This window comes from Aotus nancymaae, unplaced genomic scaffold (assembly GCF_030222135.1).
Source record: "Aotus nancymaae isolate 86718 unplaced genomic scaffold, 86718_ANA_hifiasm-v0.15.2.pri h1tg000012l, whole genome shotgun sequence".
Taxonomy (NCBI): Eukaryota; Metazoa; Chordata; class Mammalia; order Primates; family Aotidae; genus Aotus; species Aotus nancymaae.
In genome coordinates, this window is record NW_026988423.1 from 50,284,636 (window position 1) to 50,299,577 (window position 14,942).

General features: G+C 50.1%; 1 protein-coding gene across 2 annotated transcripts in view; it reads right to left on the reverse strand.

The window, feature by feature from the left end:
- COL26A1 (collagen type XXVI alpha 1 chain) overlaps nt 1–13,285 on the reverse strand; it is a 188,905-nt gene extending 175,620 nt beyond the window's left edge. For both annotated transcript variants that reach the window (XM_064375342.1, XM_064375341.1), the window contains exon 1: nt 13,128–13,285. In XM_064375342.1, the coding sequence (XP_064231412.1) occupies nt 13,128–13,285 (158 nt within the window). The remainder of the gene's footprint in view (nt 1–13,127) is intronic.
- Between the last annotated feature and the right edge of the window lie 1,657 nt (nt 13,286–14,942).

The window sequence follows — 14,942 nt, forward strand, 5'->3', positions numbered from 1 at the left end:
ATGCCGCACCTGGCTAGTTTTTATTTACTTATTATTTATTTATTTATTTATTTTCCTGAGATGGAATCTCACACTGTCACCCAGGCTGGAGTGCAGTGGCACAATCTCAGCTCACTGCAACCTCCTCCTCCTGGGTTCAAGTGATTCTTCTGCCTCAGCCTCCCGAGTAGCTGGGACTACAGGCACGTGCTACCACACCCAACTAATTTTTTGTATGTTTAATAGAGACGGTGTTTCACTGTTTTGGCCAGGCTGGTCTTGAACTCTTGACCTCGTGATCTGCCCTCCTCAGCCTCCCAAAGTGCTGGGATTACAGGTGTGAGCCACCATGCCCAGCTGTGTTTTATTTTTTTGTAGATCCAAGGTCTTGCTATGTTGCCCAGGCTGGTCTCACACTCCTGGGCTCAAGTGAACCTCCCACCTCAACATACCCTCCCAAGTACCTCAGACTACAATCGTGCACTATCACACCCGGCTAATTTTTATTTTTATTTTTTTGTAGGTCAGGGATCTCGCTATGTTGCCCGGGGCTGGTCTCGAACTCCTGGTCTCAAGTGATCCTCACGCCTTGGCCTCCCAAAATGCTGGGCTTATAGGAGTAAGCCACTGTGCCCAGCCATGCTTCCTATGTCTGTGAAATCCATCATCTCTCCAAGCTTTGCAAGATCCCATCAGCACAGTACACCATCTGAGAAAGGCTTTATCCTTTCACACGGCCTCTTAGAGTGAATACTAAACATCGTTCTAAGCACTTGATTAATATTAACTTGCATAAGCCCCAGAATGACCCTATGAAGGAAACACTCTAATCATACCCATTTTACAGATGAAGAGACTGAGGCACAGAGAAGTCAGGCAACTTAGTCAGGGTCACACAGGGCCCACATTCAGATTCAGGCAGCCCGACTCCAGATCCTACTCTTCACAGACTTCCTTTTCTTTTTCTTCTGTTTTTTTTTTTTTTTTTTTTTTTTTAATTGAGAGGGAGTCTCATTCTGCCACCCAGCCTGGAGTGCAGCGGTGCAATCTTGGCTTATTGCAACCTCCACCTCCTGGGTCAAGCGATTCTCCTGCCTCAGCCTCCCAAATAGCTGGGATTACAGGTGCCACCATGCCTGGCTAACTTTTTTGTATTTTTATTAGAGACAGGGTTTCACCATGTTGGCCAGGCTGGTCTCAAACTCCTGACCTCAGGTGATCTGCCCACCTTGGCCTCTCAAAGTGCTGGGATGATGGGTGTGAGCCACCTTGCCTGGCCTGTGCATTTTATTTCTATTATTATCACATTGTAATATACAAGGAAGTAATTCTACTATTCACCATCATGTAGAATCAGTGGGAGCCCTGAGCTTCTTTTCCTGCAACTAGATGGTCCCTTTTGGGGGTGATGGGAGACAGTGACAGATCATCAGACATTAGATTCTCATAAAAATGCACAACCTGGATCCCTCAGCTGTGCAGTTTACAATAGGGTTGGAGCTCCCGTGAGAATCTAATGCCGCTGCTGATCTGACAGGAGGCGGAGCTAAGGCTGTAACGCAAGCAAGGCTTTTTATTCCATCGCTCACCTCCTGCTGTGTGGCCCGGGTCCTTGAACTAGTCTTGAACCGGTACCTGTCCGTGACCTGGGGGTTGGGGACCCCTGCTTTACACAGATCACTCTGGGGGTACCTAGGGGTGGGACAGACAGGGAGACGTGGAGGCCGGAGTGCACATCGCTCTCCTCCAGTATTTCATAATTAACCTGGACTGAGTCCAGCTTGTTTCAAGGTAATCTGTTACAGGACTCCAAAGAGAATCGACCCAGGTTTCTGGGAGGGAGGCAGAGAGAAGACCAGGCCGGAAGGCCGGGGACCCCTGACGACTCGGAGCGCAGAACAGCACAGCGTGTGTATGTTTCTGAAGGATCGTCTGCAGAATTCCCCGAGTACTTTGTGCTAACATTCCCGAAAATCCTCTAACAGTTAGTTATTGTTGCTCTTTTCCCCTGCCCCAGGCTGAATTGGTCCAGGTCCAGCTCACACACTCTCGAAGTGGCAATGAAGTGTCACAGGACTTCGAGCCAAGAGAAGCCTGGAGGAGCGCTCTTATTGCCATAGGAATTGTTTCTCTGGGAATGGATTTTAAAATAACAGACAAGCTGGGGGAAGATTCAGAAAACCCTGGAGCTTGAGGACAAGGTCTCATCAGATATTTACATTGAGGCCATTCCATGTGATTCTCGGGAAAATTCTCCCTGCTCTGTGCACTCACACTTCAAAGGGAGAAGCAGGATCCCTAAATCGGGGATCTCCATGGTCCCTCTAAAAGCAGCTTAGGGCTTGGGGAGATGATGGATTTCACAGACATAGGAAACATGGCTGGGCACAGTGGCTTACTTCTATAAGCCCAGCATCTTGGGAGGCCAAGGCGTGAGGATCACTTGAGACCAGGAGTTCGAGACCAGCCCAGGCAACATAGCAAGATCCCTTATCTACAAAAAAATAAAAATAAAAATTAGCCAGATGTGATAGTGCATGCTTGTAGTCTCAGCTACTTGGGAGGGTAGGTTGAGGTGGGAGGATCACTTGAGCCCAGGGAATAACCGAGGTAGGAGAAATGATTCCATCTGCAAGGAGGGAATCTCGGGAAGTGAGTTCTCAGAACGAAATCATGCCTGTAATCCCAACACTTTGGGAGGCCTAGGCGGGCGAATCACGAGGTCAGGAGTTCAAGACCAGCCTCGCCAAGATGGTGAAACCCTGTCTTTACTAAAAACACAAAAAAATTAGCCAGGCGTGGTGGCATGCGCCTGTAGTCCCAGCTACTTGGGAGGCTGAGACAGAAGAATTGCCTGAACCCAAGAGGCGGAGGTTACAGTGAGCCAAGATTGTGCCAGCCTGGGTGACAGAGTGAGATTCCATCTCAAAAAAAAAAAAAAAAGCGGCTTAGAAGCTGGCCTCTTGTGAACAAAGTGCAGGGAAAGGGACCTCGCTTTGGGATCCCTCAGAGCTGCAAACGTGCACTGAAGCAGAGGCACTGCCTCAGTGTCCCAAAGGAGAAAGGTCAAGGTATTTGTTCATTCATGTGTTCATTCATTCACTCAACAAACTTCCCTTGACTATCTGATCCATGCAAGTCCAGGAGATGCTGAAATTTGGGGTTGAAAACTCCATGCAGGAAAAATAAAAGTATTTCACAAAAATGCAAGATGTGTGCATTCTGCTTTGCTGCCATTGCAAACCAAGAAAATGCTGCGAAAATATTGCAATGTTCTAAGAAGCAAGGCAGCAGGCTCCTTGGTGTCCCTCAAGCACCGCAGATAGCCAGGAGCTCAGGTCTGAAGCCCGTCTCTGCCTATCCGTGATCCACCAAGGGGCCAGGTCCTGCTAGCTCCAAGCACTCCTTTCATCCCTGCTTCATCCATCAACTACCTCCTAACTGGCCTCCCTCCTTCCACCCTCCTTCCTTCCGCTGCCAGCCTCTCCCCTACCTGCAAAGTTGGCACAAACCTGACTGTGACCAAGCCCAGACTATAAAGCCAAGCTTCTTAAGGTGGCAGGAAGCAGACTTCACATTCAGACTCCAAAAGCTCAGCACCTGTCCTCTCCCTGCCCAAGTCCGCGGTCTGTTCTTGCCCTGTCACCCTGATTGGAGTCCAGTGGCACGATCATAGCTCACTGCAGCCTCAAACTCCTGGGCTCAATCAATTCTTCCACCTCAGTCTCCTGAGTAGTTGAGACTACAGGCGTCTTCTACCATACCAGGCTAACTTTTTATTTTTGGTAGGGACAGGGTCTTGCCATGTTTACCAGGCTTGTCTTGAACACCTGACCTCAGGTGATCCACCAGCCTTAGCCTCCCAAAGTGCTGGGATTACAGGTGCGAGCTGCCACATCCTGCCATTCCAGCCACTCTGAACTCAATCTCACTAACCACAGGTCAGGCATTAGCTGGTGACACCTTCGAGTCCTTATTCAGCTGTATATCCACCCAAAATGCCCAGTCACTGCCTCATGCTCTTCTATTCCTCCTATAAGACCTACCTCCTATGTTGACTCCTCAGGGAAGTCCTCAACATTTAGTCTTTCTCCACTGGAACATTTCACTAAGTATGTGGTCAGAAACACAATCCTAACAAAATGCTCCCCAGAAGGCCAGGCTCGGTGGCTCACGCCTGTAATCCCAGCACTTGGGGAGGCTGAGGCGGGTGGATCGCCTGAGGTCAGGAGTTCGAGATCAGCCTGGCCAACCTGGAGAAACCCCTGAGCTGGGCATGGTGGTGAGCGCCTGTAATCCCAGCTACTCGGGAGGCTGAGGCAGGAGAATCACTTGAGCCCGGGGGGTAGAGGTTGCAGTGAGTCGAGATCGTGCCACTGCACTCCAGCCTGGGTGACAGAATGAGACTCCATCTCAGAAAACAAAAACAAACAAACAAAAAACAGTGTGTAAGCTTGATTTATAACTTTTAAATATTTAGCCATATGGCCGGGCATGGTGGCTCACACCTGTATTCCCAGCACTTTGGGAGGCCAAGACGGAAGGATCACAACATCAGGAGTTCAAGACCAGCCTGGCCAACATAGTGAAACCCCATCTCTACTAAAAATACAAAAAATTAACCAACCATGGTGGCGCATGCCTGTAATCCCAGCTACTCGGGAGGCTAGGCAGGAGAATCGCCTTAACTCAGGAGGCGGAGGTTGCAGTGAGCCGAGATTGCGCCATTGCATTCCAGCCTGGGCAACAGTGTGAAACACCATCTCAAAAATAAATAAATAAATAAAAAATAAGCCATACGGTGAATGGTCTTCATCTTTAGTCTTGCCCCAAGCCCCAAAAATGTTAGGGGTGGCCAGGGCTTGCAGGTGGTTTAAGATCAGGGAAGTCTATTCTCCTCCCAAAAGGCCATATCGACCCAGCATCATTTAAAACGGCCTCTTCAAAATGTACCCCAAGAAGAAACTGCTGATGGGAATGCAGAATGCTGTAACCCCAGTGGAGGGAAGCCTCATGCTGTCTAGCAGAATTAAACATGTGTTTGCCATTTAGCCGCACAAGTGTCTATCAGTAGAGGACTGGCTGAGTAAATATAGTCACTCACACTGTGCACAACTACAGACCCGTAAAAATGAATGCGGATTGTCTTTGCTTTATTTATTTAGAGACAGAGTCTCATTCTGTGGCCCAGGCTGGAGTGCAGTGGCATGATCTCGGCTCACTGCAACCTCCACCGCCCGGGTTCTAGCAATTCTCCTGCCTCAGCCTCCAGAGTAGCTGGGATTACAGGCACATGCCATCATGTCTGGCTAATTTTTATATTTTTAGTACAGAAGGGGTTTCACCATGTTGGCCAGGCTGGTCTCAAACTCCTGACCTCAAGTGATCCACCCACCTCGACCTCCCAAGTGCTGGGATTACAAGCGTGAGCCGCCGCACCCGCCTATGTTGCTTTTTGATAGAGCCATCTCCACAACACATTATGATGGAAAAAGGCCAAGTGCAAGACAGAGTAACTAGCACATTACCTCTGTGTAAGAAAAGGAGGAGGATACAGACACACACACACCCTCATTCACACTCTCACGCTCACACAAATTGCTTACATTTACAAAAAGAAACAATGGAAAGAGAATCCAAACACTAACTCGAAATCTGCCTCACTACAAATAGCAAATAAGGGGGAAATTATGTGCACAAGTATTCTAGCAATCACCAATTTTAAAAAGAGTCAAAATTATAGTACCATGGTGAAGTAGGAGGTGGGACTTGACTCTGGAGGCTGGGCTTGACACCGGACCAAATTGAGGACTAGCTAAGACAGGGGAAGCACATCCCCATGAGAGGCACTCACTAGGGCACCATGTCAGTTACCATTTGCCATGGCAACACCTGAAAGTTACCACCCCTTTCCATGGCAACAACCCAACGACCTGGAAGTTACCACCTTCATCCTAGAAATTCCTGTGTTTTAAAAATATGTGTTTTCAGGAAAAGATTTTAAAAATAAAAAATAAAAAAATAAAAATTCTTGCGTAAACTGCCCCTTAATTTGCATATACTTAAAAGTGAGTATAAATAGTGCTAAACTGCCTCTGAGCTGCTAGTCTGGGCACTCTGCCTGTGGGGCAGCCCTGCTCTGCAGAGAGCAGAACCTCTGCTGCTGCTGTGCGCTGCCCATTCAGTAAAAGTTGCTGTCTGACACCACCCACTCAACCTTGAATTCTTCTTTTTTTTTTTTTTTTTGCCAATTCTAAATATATATTTCTAAATATATCCACTTGCCAATTTCTAAAATATACACACTGCTCACTCCTTTGGTCCAAGCCTCATTTTTTTTTTTTTTTTTTGTCCATAAACTGCTCTTTGCTTCTTTTTTTTTTTTTTTCTCTTTTCTTTGGGGTACATGTGAAGAACATGCAAGATTGTTGCATAGGTGCATACGTGGCAGTATGATTTACTGCCTTCCTCCCCTTCACCTATATGTGGCATTTCTTCCCATGCTATCTCTCCTCTACTCCCCACCCCCTGCTGTCCCTCCCCTGTTTCCCCCCAACAGACCCCAGTGTATAGTGCTCCCCTCCCTGTGTCCATGTGTTCTCATTGTTCAACACCCGCCTATGAGTGAGAACATGCGGTGTTTGATTTTGTGTTCTTGTGTCAGTTTGCTGAGAATGATGGTTTTCAGGTTCATTCATGTCCCTACAAAGGATGCAAACTCATCGTTTTTGATGGCTGCATAATATTCCATGGTGTATATGTGCCACATTTTCCCTGTCCAGTCTATCATCGATGGGCATTTGGGTTGGTTCCAGGTCTTTGCTATTGTAAATTGTGCTGCAATGAACATTTGTGTACATGTGTCCTTATAGTAGAACAATTTATAATCCTTTGGATATATACCCAGTAATGGGATTGCTGGGTCAAATGGAATTTCTATTTCTAGATCCTTGAGGAATCGCCACACTGTCATCCACAATGGTTGAACTAATTTACACTCCCACCAACAGTGTAAAAGTGTTCCTATTTCTCCACATCCTCTCCAGCATCTGTTGTCTCCAGATTTTTTAATGATTGCCATTCTAACTGGCGTGACCTTGAATTCTTTCCTGGGTGAAGCCAAGAACCCTCCCAGCTAAGCCCTCGTTCAGGGGCCTGCCTGTCCTGCATCCACTTTGCGATCCTTACTGAAATAATGGCATAGGCAATGATCACCAACCCCTCAAGCATCACAAGAGCTAAAGAGACACAACCAGACATTGCATGATTCCCAGTGGAAAAACACTACACCACCCAAGAGGTCATTCTGCCAAAATAACGATGATCATCGTAAGGAGAAAAAGAAGGAGGAGGAGGAACGAAATCCAACCAAGCCCTTGATCCAATTTCCCATTATCTGGAAATAGAGGATAGATGAACATGTTCACAGGCACCATGAACAGGTAACGAACAAAATCCTGGACAAAGAAAACTCTAGAAGGCCGCGTTTCTTCAACAAATAAATTGCAACAAAAAGAAGGGAGACGGAGGAGGAGACTTGTAGACAGCGGTGTTCTGCTGAGTATTTAACACTCAGTTTTCCAGAAGAAAGTCACGTCCTTCTGTTAGTCAGCTCAGAGCTGCCATAACAGAATACTGTAGACTGAGTGGCTTAAGCAGCAGACGTTTATTTCTCATAGCCCAGGAGGCTGGGAAGTCCAAGATTAAGGTGCTGGCAGATTCAATTTCTGCTGAGGTCTCTCTTTGGTTTGCAGACAGCCACCTTCTTTCTCTGCTGTGTCCTAACATGACAAAAAGACAGCTCTAATATCTCTTCCTCTTTTTTTATTTTTATTGAGATATAAAAACATGGTTTTTATTAAAAAAATGAAAATATGGTTTCTCCATGTTGGTCAGGTTGGTCTCAAACACCCAACCTCAGGTGATCCGTCCGCCTCGGCCTCCCAGAGTGCTGGGATTACAAGCATGAGCCACTGAGCCTGGCTTTTTTTTTTTTTGAGACACACTCTCACTCTGTCACCCAGGCTGGAGTGCAGTGGCATGATCTCAGCTCACTGAAGCCTCTGCCTCCTGGGCTCAAGCGATTCTAGTGCCTCAGCCTCCCAAGTAGCTGGGATTACCGGTGTGCACTACCACACCTGGCTAATTTTTGTATTTTTGGGAGAGACGGGTTCACCATGTTGGCCAGACTAGTCTCAAACTCTGCACCTCAGGTGATCCACCCACCCTGGCCTCCCAAAATGCTGGGGTTACAGGCGTGAGCCACCAAACCCAGCCTCTCTTCCTGTTCTTATAAACCCACTAATCGAATCATGGGGGTACTACCCCCATGACTTCATCTAAATCTAGTTACCTCCCAAACGACCCACCTCCAAATACCACCACGTTGGGGGCTAGGGCTTCAACATATGAATCTGGTGGGGAGACACACACTCAGTCCATAGCCTCCCCTGATATGATATGGTAGACTAGATCACCATGAAGTATTTCTGTCTCTCCCAACACCACCAAATAGAGACCATAAATATCATCAAACCTTTCCACCTAACTTCCAAAATAGAAAAGATACAGGGGGCAGAGGATCAAATTAATTACACCACTGGGGAGCAATTAGTAATTAGCTAGTGTAATCCCACCTGTATGTGGACATTGCAGGTGAGATTAATTACACATTGGTGTAATTAACTTAAAGCAGTTATATGGAAATTGCAGAGAACAACTGGTCTTCAAGTCAACAGCATGTACTCTTTCAAAGTACGGAAGTACTCTTTCAAAGTGGCAGGACTTTCCTACACTAAAAGGGACAGAAGAGACAGGGTCTGGCTCTGTCACCCAGGCAGGAGTGCAGTGGCACAATCATAGCTCATTGCAGCTTCAACCTCCTGGGTTCAAGCAATCCTCTCACTTCAGCCTCCCAAGTAGTTCAGACCACAGGCATTGCCAATTAGCAGACTTATTTAGACCCAGACTTGAACAAAGTAACAATTAAAAACTGCTTTTTGACTAGGCACAGTGGCTCATACTCTAATCCCAACACTTTGAGAGGCCAAAGCCAAGGGATTACTTGAGGCCAGGAGTTCAAGACCAGCCTGGGCAACACAGCACAACCCCATCTCTATGAAAATTTAAAAATTAGCCAGGCTCGGTGGCCCATGCCTGTGATCCCAAATACTCAGGAGGCTGATTTGGGAGGATTGCTTGAACCCAGGAGGTCAAGGCTGCAATGAGCTATAATTGTGCCACTGCACTCCTGCCTGGGTGACAGAGCGAGACCCTGCCTTAAAAAAAAATCAAACTTTAGGAGCAGTGACAATGAAATTAAAGAAGCCTCTTTGTCAAGAAACAGCTCTGTCATCATTGCCCATCAACTGAGACCAAGCCCCTGTAAACACACTCCTGAAAGCCAACGCTGCAAGGACCACTGTGCCACCTGCTGTCCCCAGGCCTTCTGCTTCTAGAGATCTTGGATCTCGAGGGCAAGGGACACTTGTGACAGACAGCTGAGGAGACACAGAAACATGTGATGCCCAAGCCAGCTCCAGCCTATAACTCACTCAGGCAAGGTCCAGGTGCCTGCAATACCCATGCTGGGCTTTCTGGGCGAAGACTCAGTCATACTCTGGAATATTAAGCTGCCCCAACCCTCTCCAACACCTCCTGGTATCCTTTTCAGGAATCTACTTCCCACAGATTCACCCACATCCCCCCAAACCTAATTATATCCTCTCCCCATTCTCATCCTGGTGGAAAGAGTTCTAGAAGATTCCCACACTAGTTTGAGCCTCTTTTTGTTTGCGCTAAAATGATCCCTTCCAAGTTTCTGCAGAGGTCCCCATGCCCACCAAATGCCAGATAAGGTCCTCATGCGCTCGCGCTCTTCGCAGACCTCACTTCTTGCCTTTTTTGCAGGCGTATTCCAGGCTGTGAAGACCTTTTTTTTTCTCCCTCCCACACTTTTTAATTACAAAAGTATTACATGAATATATGCTTCTTGTAAACCATCCATTCGATCCCTTGTACCAGCCAGTAGGTTCTCTTTGGGGCCGAGCACGGTGGCTCACACCTATAATCCCAGCACTTTGGGAAGCTGAGGCAGGCAAGTCATTTGAAACCAAAAGTTCAAGACCAGCTTGAACTGGTCAACATGGTGAAACCCCACCTCTACTAAAAATACAAAAATTAGCCAGAGTGGTGATGGGCACCTGCAATCTCAGCTACTCAAGAGGCTGAGGCAGGAGAATCATGTGAACCTGGGAGGTGGAGGTTGCAGTGAGCCAAGATTGCACCATTGTACTCCAGCCTGGGCAACAGAGCAAGACTCTGTCTCAAAAAATACACAAAAACAGCCAGGCTCACACCTGTAATCTCAGTACTTTGGGAGGCCGGGAAAGGCAGATCATGAGGTCAGGAGATGGAAACCATCCTGGCTAACACAGTGAAATCTCATCTCCCCTAAAAATACAAAAAAAAAATTAGCCAGGTGTGGCGGGTGCACATAATCCCAGCTATTTGGGAGGCTGAGGCAGAATTGCTTGAACCCAGGAGGCAGAGGTTGCAGTGAGCCGAGATCGGACCACTGCACTCCAGCCTGGGCAACAAAGCAATACTCGGTCTCAGAAAAAAAAAAAAGAAAGTAATTTAGTTGGACGTGGTGGCTTACACCTGTAATCCCAGCACTTTAGGAGGCCGAGGCAAGTGGATCACGAGGTCAAGAGATGGAGGCCATCTGGCTAACGTGGTGAAACCCTGTCTCTGCTAAAAATACAAAAATTAGCTGGGTGTGGTGGCACGTACCTGTAGTCCCAGGTACTCAGGAGGCTAAGGCAGGAGAATCACTTGAACCCAGGAGGCGGAGGTTGCAGTGAGCCAAGATCATGCCACTGCACTCCAGCCTGGGCAACAGAGCAAGACTCTGTCTCCAAAAAACCCACAAAAACCAGAAGAACATTCAGACAAGCCACAAGCAGACAGAGGGAAAATGGGACAGTCCCCTGGCCCAGCCCTAGGCTTCTTCATATCGTTAACTGCTGAAATGGTTTCCTAGAAACTTTTTTCTGTGCATTTGTCTACCTGGATGTAGATCCGATTTTCTTTTTCATAAATAAAATCATGCTGTATATATTATTCTGCAAGTTGAAAAGCTTGTTTTTTAGACAATCCTCATATGGAACTGTGCAGAGGCCACACCAGCGTGGGTGTTTGGAGAATACTCCTCATAGAAGCCCCGGGTCAGTATTTCCAAACAAAATGAGAGAAAAAGAATTGCATGCAAACTTTTCCAGAGGCACTTTCGTGCTTTTCTGGGTCCCACCTCATCCAGCCATGAGTGTATGGTTCTTCCCAGCACGAAACATCCCTTTCTCCCTGTTGTTAAGGCATTAGCCAGAAATCATCTTGGAGTCCTCTGATTTGGTAAATATCAAGGAGAAAAAAAAGAACTGGGATTTTTTAGCTTTGATAAGCAGAGCAGTATTCCAGAAATCATCAGCTCGGGGCCGGGCACGGTGGCTCCTGCCTATAATCCCAGCACTTTGGGAGGCCAAGGCGGGAGGATCTCTTGAGGCCCGAAGTAGAGACCAGCATGTGCAACATAGTGAGATTCCATCTCTACAAAAAATAAAAAAATTTGCCAGTCATGGTGGTGCTCGCCTGTGGTCTCAGCTACTCAGGAGGCCGAGGTGGGGGGATCGCTTGAGCCTGGGAGATCAGGTCTGCAGTGAGCTATGATTGTACCATTGCACCGCAGCCTGGGGAACAAACAAGACCCTACCTTACAAAAAAAGCAGAAGAAGTCAGTCCTGAGTGGCCACTGAGCCTAGCAAATCCTCTCTGTGCCTCAGTTTCCTCAGCTAAAGGAAAGATACTACTCTAATGTTTTAACCCTAGGGTTGTTAAGGGTCAAAAGAAATGGAGATTGGGAGACCAAGGTGGGAGGATCGCTTGAGCCCAGGAGTTTGCGACAAGCCTTAGCAACAGAGATTCTGCCCCTGCAAAAAGTAAATTAAAATGTAAAGAGATAGAAGGAACAGACATAGGTAGTGCATTCCAAAGCGCTGTCATAGCTGTGTGGGTTGTAGTTATCACTAAATGGGGAAAAGCTAAATTCAAGTGATTTATGCAAACGAGGCGTCTGGCAACTTTTACTTGCACGCTTACGGTTTTCTGAGCGAATTCAAATGCGGGCTCCGGAGCCGCAGCCCTGAGCATCCCGGGGGCGGCCATGGCGCCACCTGCCGGCCGAGAGGTAAGAGACGCCCGGCGGGTCCCGGTTCCCGGGCCCGGTAACCCTGCGCCCGGGCCTGGTGCCCCTGCGCCCTCTCCAACCCCGCAACGGAGCCACCCGATTCCAGCCGGTTCCAAGTCCAGGGATCGCCGAGAGTCTCAGGAGGATCGTCTGCGGCCTCAGCCCCAAAGACTGGGCGGGAATGACCCCTCCCGTTTCCTGGGGCCGCCGGTAGGAGAGGGGGCGCCCGGGACGCGCGGCCTTGGCCACCCCGGAACCTGCTCCGCGACACAAAGCAGCAGCCGCGCAGGTGAGCGGCGGAGCCACGTGAGCGGACGAACGCCCCGGGCAGAGCCCCAGCCCCGGCCACCGTGGTCGGAGCCATCTCCACTCAGAGCCCGAAACGAGGAGGCGAAGGTTGGGGAAGCGAAGAAAGGAAGAAACAGGGTGGGCGCAGCCAGAGACCACCGCAGCCCGGGACCAGGACCTGGACCCGAACCCTCAGCCCCCAGCCCCATGTGACCTCAACCCCCAGTCCCGCGTCGCTCGTTCCAGCCGCCCCCGGTCTCCAGCCCCCAGCCCCCGCCGCCCCGCTCCCCTAGCCCCCAATCGCTCTGCACCCCAGGCCCTGCTGTCTCTCCCCGAGTGCCCCCAACCCTCAGCCCCCGCCGTTTCGTCCCAGCTGCACCGTGTCCCCAGCCCCTGGCCTCCGCCACTCCGCGCCCCCAGGCCTGGATTGCCCCGCACCCCAACCCCCTCCAGCTGCGCGGTGTCTACAGCCCCTAGTCCCTGCTGCCCCTCGCCCCCACTAAGTCCGGGGTCGCCCCGCGCTCCAGCCCCCGCGTCTCTCGCTCCAGCCACCCGTCCCGTGCCCAGGGCCCCCGCCGTCCGCGCCCCCCAGGCCCCGCCGCCCCGCGCTACTCACCGGCGACTCGCGTAGCCGCTGCCGGGGGAGCCGGCGCCGGGCTCGGGGTAGCCGTGCTGCTGCAGGGCTGCGGCCGGGAAGGGGTAGAGGAAGCCGGTGGCCAGCGCCGACCCGCAGAGGCAGCAGCACGCCCAGGGCAGGAGTAGGGCCAGCTTCATGGTGCGCGGCCGCCCGCGGGGACTCGGAGTCCCGGGCACCAGGACCGGCAGGAGCGCACCGGCGCCCAGACCGAACCCGCGGCCCCGGCCGGGAGCGGAGCGAGCGGAGCCAGGAGAGCAACCGGAGCCCGGGTGCGAGCTGGAAGAGTGTGGGGGGCGCCCACGCCTCTCCGGGGCCGCCTTTTCAAATTCGGCGAGGTGGGCTCTGCGCCGTCAAAGGGGGCGTGGGGCTTTCTGGTTAACCCTCGGCGGTCCGGGACCGAGGAGGCGGCAGTGGTGGCAGAGCTAGGGTGCGAGCTCAGTTGGGGATCCTCGGAGCCTGGCACCCCAAAAGCCAGACCTCGCGCCCGGGCCCCCGATACACGGAAACTTTGCAACCAAACCTTCGGGTCCACAAACGGTTTGGAGTGCCCATTCTGTGACTGACAATTTCACCTGCACGATGTTGGTGAATCCCCGCCACACTACCCTCGGTGGTCCCATTCACAAATAGAAACTGAAGCTCAAGAAAGTTAAGCCATACAAATGCATGTCTTTCCTTCCTTGCGCAGGGCTCTTTGGATCAAAGTACTGGGTGCCTCTGAGAAACCGGCCACGGCTTTCCAGGAATCTTCTTCCCGTTTCACCTCCAGCCCCCACCTGCCCCACTGGGTCTTCCAGGTAAGAAGCTTTGGGAAAGGAGGAAGGGTCAGTTGGGGTGAGAAGTTGTAGCTAGATTTGGGAGGCCTTGGCAGGCGGATCACCTGAAGTCAGGAACTCTAGACCAGCCTGTCCAACATGGTAAAACCCCATCTCTAGTAAAAATACAAAAATTAGCTTGGTGTGCTGGGGGCGCCTCACTTCAATTACAGGCTGGGCTGAGGCAGGACAATGGCTTGAACTCAGGAGGCAGAGGTTGCAGTGACCCGAGATCATGCCACTGCCCACCAGCCTGGATGACAGAGTGAGTCTCCATCTCAATAAAAGAAAAAAGTTGCAGCTAGAATCACAGATTCATGAGACATCCTATCCGGGAAAGGGCTTCAGGAAGATGTAAGACAATCCCACCTTTTATAAATGGAAAAACAGAGTCCCAGCTCCCATGATGGGCTCAAGGCCAGCCTGGCCATATGTTGGTCTTTTCTAGCTTGCAGAATTCCCATAGTGCTTGGACCCTGCACCAGGCACAGGTGGGACCAGAAATCCAGCCCATACTCTACTTGCCCGGGTTGGGAGATTTTTTTCTTTCTTTCTTTTTTTACAAGACAGTCTTGCTCTGTTGCCCAGGCGGGAGTGCAGTGGCGTGATCTCAGCTCACTGCAACCTCTGCCTCCCAAGTTCAAGCGATTCTCCTGCCTCAGCCTCCTAAGTAACTGGGATTACAGGCAAGCAATAACATGCCTGGATAATTTTTGTATTTTTAGTAGAGACAGGGTTTCACCATGGTGGCCAGGCTGTTCTCGAACTCATGACCTCAGGTGATCAGCCTGCGTCGGCCTCCCAAAGTGCTGGGGTTACAGGCATGAGCCACCGAGCCCGGCCTGGGAGCTTTTTTTCTAACTCTCCCAAAAGCATCCTAAGGGTGCAGATGTCCTGAGGCTTGCTCTACCCTTGCAACCAGTGAATTCCTGTCTGTAAAATGCCTATAGGATGGAGAAAAGCCATCAAATATGGAAGT